This window comes from Amborella trichopoda, chromosome 7 (assembly GCF_054954075.1).
Source record: "Amborella trichopoda isolate Santa Cruz 75 chromosome 7, AtrichopodaSantaCruz75HAP2 v2.0, whole genome shotgun sequence".
NCBI classification, from domain to species: Eukaryota; Viridiplantae; Streptophyta; class Magnoliopsida; order Amborellales; family Amborellaceae; genus Amborella; species Amborella trichopoda.
The window spans coordinates 43,548,961-43,558,151 of NC_142342.1; the positions used below are offsets into that span (position 1 = coordinate 43,548,961).

The 9,191-nt window shown below is 36.2% G+C and overlaps 1 protein-coding gene, 1 long non-coding RNA gene and 1 other non-coding gene across 4 annotated transcripts; 2 read left to right on the top strand and 1 right to left on the bottom strand.

Moving 5' to 3' along the window:
* The first annotated feature begins 1,935 nt into the window (after window positions 1-1,935).
* LOC148781455 (U6 spliceosomal RNA) lies at window positions 1,936-2,038 on the top strand. Its single transcript, XR_016060068.1, has one exon. It is a non-coding gene; the product is annotated as a U6 spliceosomal RNA (small nuclear RNA).
* A 2,097-nt stretch (window positions 2,039-4,135) lies between these two features.
* GRXS17 (thioredoxin family protein) lies at window positions 4,136-8,851 on the bottom strand. 2 transcript variants are annotated; one of them, XM_088871554.1, is made up of 4 exons: window positions 8,631-8,851; window positions 8,389-8,463; window positions 5,159-5,719; window positions 4,136-5,104 (listed from the first exon to the last, which is right to left on the bottom strand). In XM_088871554.1, the coding sequence occupies exons 1-4, from the start codon at window positions 8,799-8,801 to the stop codon at window positions 4,436-4,438; spliced, it is 1,476 nt and encodes a 491-aa protein (XP_088727680.1). In that variant the 5' UTR covers window positions 8,802-8,851; the 3' UTR covers window positions 4,136-4,435. The 2 variants fall into 2 exon arrangements, with proteins under 2 accessions (XP_088727680.1, XP_006827774.1); XM_006827711.4 differs by having other exon boundaries at window positions 4,136-5,719.
* On the top strand, window positions 4,376-8,833 carry LOC148781456 (uncharacterized). The gene is made up of 2 exons (XR_016059023.1): window positions 4,376-6,161; window positions 8,322-8,833. It is a non-coding gene; the product is annotated as an uncharacterized LOC148781456 (long non-coding RNA).
* Window positions 8,852-9,191: the final 340 nt, after the last annotated feature.

A 9,191-nucleotide genomic window follows, 5' to 3' on the forward strand; every position in this document is an offset into this window, starting at 1 on the left:
AAGAGAAATAATCATTTATAGATGGAAAATTGACCTCCTAAGGAGTGTGTAATTTTTCAGTGTGTTTTTTTGTACATTTTTCACATACATGTAGTTATATATTTTGTGTCGGGAGACATTTAGCCATCTGATTTTGATTAGACAACTAGGATTAATGTGATACTCATGTCATATATCAATTATGACCCAATAGTTTTAAAATTTTGAATATATTTTGATAGGGCACGTGATGGTGCCAAGTATGTACACCTAAAATTTCAGCTTACATTGGTTTTGTAAATAAATATAAACATCAATTTTCAACCATCTATCAAAGATCTAATGGTTGGGAAGATAACTTAAGCTACTATTCATATTAGGTATAACCTATTAGTAGCTTTATCCTATGCATGCACACTAAGGTGTGGATTGAGCATATCTATAAAAATTTGAAATATTGAAAATGGACGCACTACTTTTAAAATTTGAAATCCTTCTCTTTTTTCATATATACATGTCGAAGTCGAGATGAAATTGGAGGGTTTTCCAAGATTAAAATGACATTTTTCAATGGGTCACATATCTATAAAATGTCAGAATATTGAACCTCTCCCTCTGAATCTTACCAGGGTTTCAAGAAAGCAGCTTCAAACAGATGGGAATTCAAGCATGAGAAGTTTGTTAAAGGTGGGAGGCATTTGTTGATGGAGATCAGTAGAAAGAAGGGGGTCCCAAGTGTTTTCCCAGCCTTTCTAAAAGCATGTGATAATACAAGGGTTTTAGAACAGGATCTCTTGGAGGAGAACAAGAGTTTAAAGATAGAGAGAGCTTCATTGCAATCTGAGATAAACTACTTTAAAGGCCTTCAAAGGAAGCTGCTTTGTTGCATTTCTGAGTGTGTGGAGAGAGGGAGGCTTGGAGAGTTGGACTTTGAATTGATAAGAAACTCCTTTCAACAATGAAAACTACAAAGAGTCTGGCAATAAAACTTGTTAAGCCTTAGACTGGAAGGATAATAGTACCCTTTAAGACAAGATGAGTAGTGGGAGAGATGGCCTTTCTCTCTCTATATATATATATATATGAAAAAATTCATACAAGGGCGTGGTCCTAAACAATCAAAGTAAGGCGTACCTTTAAAATTCAAGATTTATGAATCAAAGAAAAAATAGATTTTAAGTCTTGGAAATAGTACTTATTGTAATCTAGACCGTCAATTTTCAAGTTTTTCAAGTGTTCATAGATTTGCTCGATCTACACTGCTTTTTAATATTTAAACTTTATAATTAGAGATGAAAATAAATTTCCATGACATCAAAGATATTTTTTGTACTGAAACAATATGTTTCGATACTATTTGACGGTGTACTTTACTTTGATTGTTTAGGGTCTCAACCATATACATACCGCAATAAATATATATATATATATATATATATATATATATATATATATATATATATATATATATATATATATATATATATATATTTTAAATCTGGGCCGTTCGGACGATCACGATTTTATTTTGTATTTGAATTTTAGGTTTTTTTTATATAAATACAAATCACCTGAAATTTGGAATGTCTACCCTTATCATCAAGGAGCATGTAATAAAAATATAAATAGACTAAAATACCCTTAAAAAATTTAAGGCTATTTTTCTCTATTTAAATATTGTGAATTATTTTTTTAGATTAACATATTGTTTAAAAAACAAAAGCTCTAAATTTCAAGTGAGTTGGATTTAAAAAAAGAAAAAAAAAAACTAAAATTAAAATCGAAATACAATCCTAATCATTAGATCAACCCAGATTTGATATGAGCCATTGGGTATTTACTATAGCTATCAATTAGCTGGCTGACCTCAAAGTTTCCCTATATATATATATATATATATATATATATATAAAGAGAGAGAGAGAAAGGGTGAGAGATATTAAAATCAAGAAAGTTGTTTCTTCGGAGACCTCTGATGAAATTTGAACAATACAAAGAACATTAACATGACCCCTGTGCAAGGATGATACGCACAAATCGAGAAATTGTTCAAATTTTTATTGTAAAAAAAAAGATAAGCTTTTAGAGAAACAGGGGGAGAGAGATGTTAAAATCAAGAAGCCTTCATAGAGAGAAAAAGAAAAAAAAAAAACTCTTTAAGGGAGGGACAAGCGGCATTCAACTAAAGTAGCACTGCGTGCATAGAGAAGCATTAGGATAAAGAATTTACTGATAGAGTTTCGGGAAACATATCCCTTAATTAAATTCAATCTCCATCATTGTTTATAATAGATATAATTTCATCATTGAAATGATATCATAGGAAATCTAATTAGAAAACATTCTCTCCTATTTTGAGTACCTTATCCGTAATCCTAGTTTTAGGGATTTTATTTTTTTTAAATAATGGAAAAATATTAAACTTAATTTCAACCACCAAGGTGGACTCATTTTTTCACCTACGTGAGGTTAATCTCCACCTCCAATCATTTAAAAGGGTGAATCACTTAGACATGCACCATGTTATCAGACCCAACCTTTCTATGATGTAAAAGTATTTAGAGTCAGCCGAATCATGCATCAGCCCTGGTTTTCAAAGGACTTAGAGACTCGAAAAGACTCCCAAGTTCAATTCCGATTCTAATCTACGACTTTAGAGCTCCAAAAATAACAATGCAGATCTATAGAAACCTAGAAAAGATCAAATGAATAGTAACATAAATACAAAATTGGCCAATTTTTAATACTCAATTTCTTTCATAATTCATAATTGTGGTGATCTAGATGATAGACCAGTAAAATTTTAGATCCAAAATCCATCTGAATTTTGGGAGTGTGGACGCACAATAACATGTGTGAACCCAGACACAAACACACTTAAACCCTATCCTTGCATCATCTAATGTACTCAAGACGCCCAAAAGAGGTTCATGTCACCATCAACCATTGTACAAAAAGAGGACATTGGCTTCTGCCCTTCCAACTTCAACAAGGCACATCAAAAATTTGCAAAAATGGACATTTGAGCATGTCCTTGGAGTAATAATCAAGGGATTCTACAAGGGACAAGAGATATCAGCAAAGCCTTCATTTCCCGTAGTCCCTCTTAACCTACAAATATTTGGACATGCAAAATGAAATATGGGTTGTAGACTTGAAGGCTTATTCTCTGTGTTTGCTGCCCAAAATCCATATTGGAGATGGATTTTGATTCCAAAAATTTCCAGGTCTATCATCTCAACCACCGTGATCATGAATTTGAAGAAAGTTAAGAAAGTATAAAAACATTAAGCCCTCGAAAATGGTTCGTTTTGTACCCATTTTTTGGACTCATCATTTCAATTCTTCAGAGGTCATCAAGTCCATACTACCCTTGAAACTCCAAATTCATAGATCTGAGGAATTTGCAGTGATTTAATGTGTTTCGAGTCCTAAAAGCCTTGAGATCAATGGAGATGGAGGAGTCAGCATACTCAACAACACAATTTCAGCACCTAGATACGCAGAAGGAACTATGCGTCTTGCATATCTAATGAAATGACAATGGAACCAAATAACTCAATTCAAACACCATAAAAAAGAAACTAAGAATTATCAGCATCATTAATGCATGTCGATCTTTGAACTCAAACAATTTCCAGATCCTTGAACGAGAGAGCTTTACGGAACAAGTCATAAAGAGATGCATAGCAAAAATACAGAGAAACATAATCATGGCCTCCTTGGTCTCCAAAAGATTTATCAGAATAATGGAACATTGTAAACTGAACAATAGCCAAGCGTAAATATCAGAGAATGAGAAATATAGTATCAAGAAAGATCTCCATACATTGTTATGAGTTAACAAAGATTCTTTGATCATTCTTAAATTGCTTAGGGAAGACTTTCTCAAACTACTTACGAAATTCATATATTTGACCAAGGAATTTATGGTGCTTTGCTATCAAACACCAGCATAATCAAGACTATGTACCATAATCCCATATGGACATATGAACAACAAAAATAAAACAACTAACCAAAAAAAGCAGTTGAAAACAATAAAGAGAAGGAATGAAAAAAAGAATATTGTCCACAGCCCCAGATCTCACAATGAGACTCGTATCAGGTTTGTGAAAAAGGAATTGTCAGCCATTCCAATAAAGGGAGCAAAGTGTAAGCACTAAGTATCAGTCATTAAGTATATAGAGCCATGAGACCCAAATAAACATCAAACAACCAAGTTCAATAGTCACAACAACAAGGACAACTATAGCAAGGTCGTAGGCAAAAGATGACTCTACAAAATTATATTCATGGAAATTCACATCAAATAGTCAAAAGGATCTCTGAGAAGTTTCATCTTTTGAGCTTGTAAAGTCAATGAAGAAAATAGCCAAATGCATGAAAACACTGCCTGTTTCTATTTTTTTCGTTTTTGCTTTTTCTGTTTTCGGTAAGTGCCTCGAAAATTTTTCTACTCCTCCAAGGATGATTTCAGCTCACCAGAATTGTGCAATTCCATCACAATATCACATCCTCCAATCAATTCTCCTTTATGGTAAAGCTGAGGAAAAGTTGGCCAATTGGAGAAGGTCTTCAGACCCTGTCTCACCTCATCATCTGTCAAGATATCGAAGTAACCAAAGTTCATGCCCTCCTCTCTAAGGGCCCCTACCACCTTTGAGCTAAACCCACATCGAGGTGCATCTGGGGTTCCCTTCATGAACAACATAGTGGGTGATGAACTAGTAAGTGCCCTCAACCTGTCCTCAAGACTCACTTTTGGAACAATCCCTTTCTCGGCCAAAAGTTTCCTTAATTCCCCACTCTTTTGCATTTCCAGCACAATATCTGACCCCCCAATGAGCTCCCCCTTCACATACAACTGTGGATAACTCGACCAATTTGAGTATACCTTGAGCCCTTGTCGAACTTCATCGTCACAGAGTATATCAAAGCTATTGAATTCTATCTTCTCATGCTGAAGAATCTCGACCACTTTTCGACTAAATCCACATTTGGGTTCGTCGGGCTTCCCCTTCATAAACAACATAACAGAGCTCAAATTGATCAGAGCCTCAAGCCGAGAAGTTAGCATTGAGCTTAAGCCAGTTGATTCAGTTACACCCATTGCATTTCCACTCTTGCTAGTTTCAGATGATAATGATTTATCATTTGATTCAGTAACCGAGGGTACATTTGTAGTGTTTGCCACTTGTGTTTTATCAGAGAGAGGAAGAACCCCATGGTCCCTAAAAACAGCCTTTAATTCACCACTTTCATGCATAGCCACCACTATATCACACCCTCCAAGAAGCTCACCCTTACAAAATAGCTGAGGGAAGGTAGACCAATTGGAGAACTTCTTCATTCCCTCTCTAACTTCATTATCTGTTAATATATCAAAGCTAACAAATTTGACGCCCTCTTCCTTCAATATGCCCACCACTTTTTGGCTAAACCCGCACTTGGGTTGCTCAGGGATCCCCTTCATGAAGAGAAAGACTGGGTGTGAGTCCACAAGTTGTTGAAGCCGCTTCTTCAAAGGCTCAGGTAATTCATTTGGGTCTTTTAGGTGTGAAGTTCCATTTTCTTTGGCAAAGTCTTTAACAGCTTCGAGCACTGTGGGGCCTGCTGCCATGCCAAGGCTAGCAGCAGTGGCTGAATCAGTTAATCCAATGGGGCCCACAAGTTTTGCGACTTTGTTTGCCAAAGCTGAGGGGTTTGCACCTTCTAGTTTATCGACAACTTTTCCATCCTGAAGAGAAAAATGTAAACAATGAAGGGATTATATAAAATTATCTAATTTGCAAACCGTATGCTAAATGTAGTCTCCGTAATCCACTATATGACGGACGGGAAAAGAACTATTCCTCCATTTGAGCAGACATTGGCAAAGGAACAGGTTCATTTCGGCTCACTAGAATGGACAGTAGAGACCTAAATGTAGCAGTTTTCCAATAAAGAAATAAACCAATGAAATGATCAATTGGCAAGCAAAGATGATCAGGAGAGCTTGAGGAAGTAACAGTAAGAAATTGCAATACTAAGAAATAGAATCCCTGTTCGATTGCCTGTATGTGAGTCTTCCTCTTTTCTTCAAATGAATCTATTCTTTTAGGAAATTGCCTGTGCACAAGTTGACTTTGACTGGACAGTTTAGACTTGGAGCAAATTACGTATGGATACTGTTGGGAGGGGTCAATTACCAAATGGGGAGTCATTTCTCTGAAATTACGAACAACCCCTCCCCCCCCCTTTCCCCCTCCCGCAGGTTTTTTTTTCCCTAAGTTGCCCTCCTGTCTGGCAATGCAAATACCAAACAGGAGGAGAGCTAATTTCTTTTCAAAGTAAAAGAGTTGTCCAGTGTTCGAAGTACCGGACAGCTCTTTGAATCCCCAAAACCAACTTTAGATTGCTAGGGTTTTAAGAGAGAGTAGAACGCTGCGTTTTCTTTGCCTTGAGAGCTAAGAGCAAGAGCCGCTCAACCCAAGCCCTAGCTTGGGGAAAATTGACAGAGGATCAAAGAACTAACATGGGTGGTCCAGAAAAGGTTCAACTTTTCTGAGCAAGAGCCGCTTAATCCTAGCTTGGGCAAAGGTAATTTTAGGGGAAATAAGAGAGTGTGTTAACAGAAAGCTATTTTTAGGGAGTAAATATTACGACGGATGAATCCAAAGGTAAATGCTAACCAGAAAGTTGTTCAGACATCCAAATTGTTTGGATCCACAAAGTATTATGGCCATATTGTGTGACCCACAAATCTAATTCCCCATTATTTAGAACTAAAGAAAAAGAAGGCTATCAAAATCATTCACAAAATCTTGCGGGTAAACCATGTAACTCCATCCATCCATTCCAACGACATTGAGATTTCCAGCAGCTGGTCTTAGCGGCTCTTGCTACTAAGTCTCGATGCAAAGAAAACACAGCAACGTTATCTCTCTCTCCCTAGCAATATAAAGTTGGTTTTGGGGGATTCAGAGTGTTGTCCGGTACTTTGAACACCGGACAGCTCTTTTACTTTGAAAAAAAATTAGCCCTTCTCATGTCCGGTATTTGCATTGCCGGACAGGAGGGCAACGTTAGAGACAAAAAAAAATCCCGTGGGAGAGGGTGGTGTTCATAATTTCCGGGAAATGACACCCCATTTGGTAATTGACCCCTCCCAATGTCCGTACGTTTGCTCTTAGATTTGAGCCCAATTGAATGGGAGGTTCAGATCACAAATATCAATTTAAAGGTTAATCTCAACTTTTCATTCACAAAGGATTATAGAGCAATAAACTATAACAGCACCTATTACTAAAAGCACTCAAGTGGAACAGAGAGCGACAATAATCAGATTAGCCACCAGGACAAGAAATGAGGCGCCCTCATAGAAAAGTTCCAAAAAATAAAATTTCAACAGATATTTTCTTATTTTAGGTGGAATTCAAAATAAAAAAGTGAATGGTTGTCATTTGTCAAAGACCAAGACAGGAAGATGAAAATATTCGATTCCCAATTAAAAGCAGCCCAAAATATTCCCTGCTGGTGATTCATGGCGACTGTACCTTTATCAAAGTATCAAAGTTTAAAACCTGAAATCGAAAATTACATGTTGAGGGAGTGTCCATGAATCAGCATTAAGTTCTCAAAACTATTAGGGTTGCCATCTTTATCCAAACGTCGAAATTTAAAACTTAAAATTGATGAGTACATGTTCAGGGAGGGCCCAACTTCTAATAAAGAAGAAATAGTGGAGAAAGTGTGTGCAATGAGAGAGAAGGGCAACTATTCGAAAGCACAAACCTTCAAAAAGAAAAAAGCGAAAGCACAAAGCATCACTGATGAGCTAGAATAAAATAGAATGACTTTATGAAACAATGTCCATATAGTCTTTTAAATAAGACTGAATCACAATTCCTGAATTTGTGAGACCGTTGAGAATTCGACAACCTAGAGACCTTCATACTCCACAACCTAGAGACCTTCATACGCAATATCATTCTAATTACTTAATTCACATCGCAGAGATTGACCAATTGTTTTAGAAACTTTCTTTTTTGTGAACACCTTTAAGGCAGAAGAAATTACTGGGTCATCAATGATGAAACCCCATGCAAAAATATTCGAAATTCAAAAAGAAGAAAGAAATATATCAAACACAAATATAAGAGAGGAGAGTATCAGAAACGGAATATGATTACCAGGTTTCTCAAATTAAAAAAAAAGTTGACTTCAATTTCACAGAAATCCCCAAACACAAATATGCGAGAGAGATAGAGAGAGAGAATAGTTCACACCATATAAAAAGAAGGTGAAATCACAAAAAATGGAAAGAGAAAGAGAGTTAATAATCAAAGTTAGACAGAGAGACACCAATCAAAGTTAGAGAGGAATAGAGGATTATACAAAGTAACAGGTGTGAGAAACTTCACCGACCTTGCAGAACACAAAATAGGGCACGGATGAAACAGCGTAAGCCTCCGAAATCTCTGGTTTTTCTTCCGCTTCAACCTGCAAAGTTTACAGTAAACAAAACAAAACAAAATAAAATAAAAGCCACAAAAAGCAAGAGAAAATGGCCAAACACAAATAAAATCACATATTTTCCATCAAAATAAACAATAAATGAAGACCCAACAACAAAATGAAGGTAAAAATAGAGTGGAAGAAGAAGAAACCCTAAAGAATCGAGCTTGAGGCGTATCAGTAGAGAGGTGGGCAAAAACTTGGTCCATTTGCTTTGAGGCCTCACACCACGAAGCCCAAAAATGAAGGATAAGGGGAAATCCCTTGCTCAAAGCTTCCTTAAGCTCGGCCATCGACTGCAAATCCTTCACCGAACCAGCCATCTCTCGCTCTCTCTCTCCAACTCTCTAACTCTCTCTCTCTCTCTTTTCCCTCTAGGTGGAAATTATACTCTGGTTTTTATGGAGTAGGAAATGACCAAAACATCCTATTGATTCCTTAAAATGACAATTGCCTCCCTCACTCTATGCTCATTACATATGGACAAGGATCCGTTTGTTTGTCCTAGTACCGATGTTAAAACCTTGATTTATGGGCAATCACGAATATAGGTATTCATCAATTAATTGGATTTATGGGAAATCACGACTATTGGTATTCTTGAATAGTTGTAATAAATAGGTACACTATCTTTATGGCGATGATAAAAAAAAATGAATATAACGATACCATTTACTTTTGACATAAGAGGTCACATTTATCATTAACCGTTA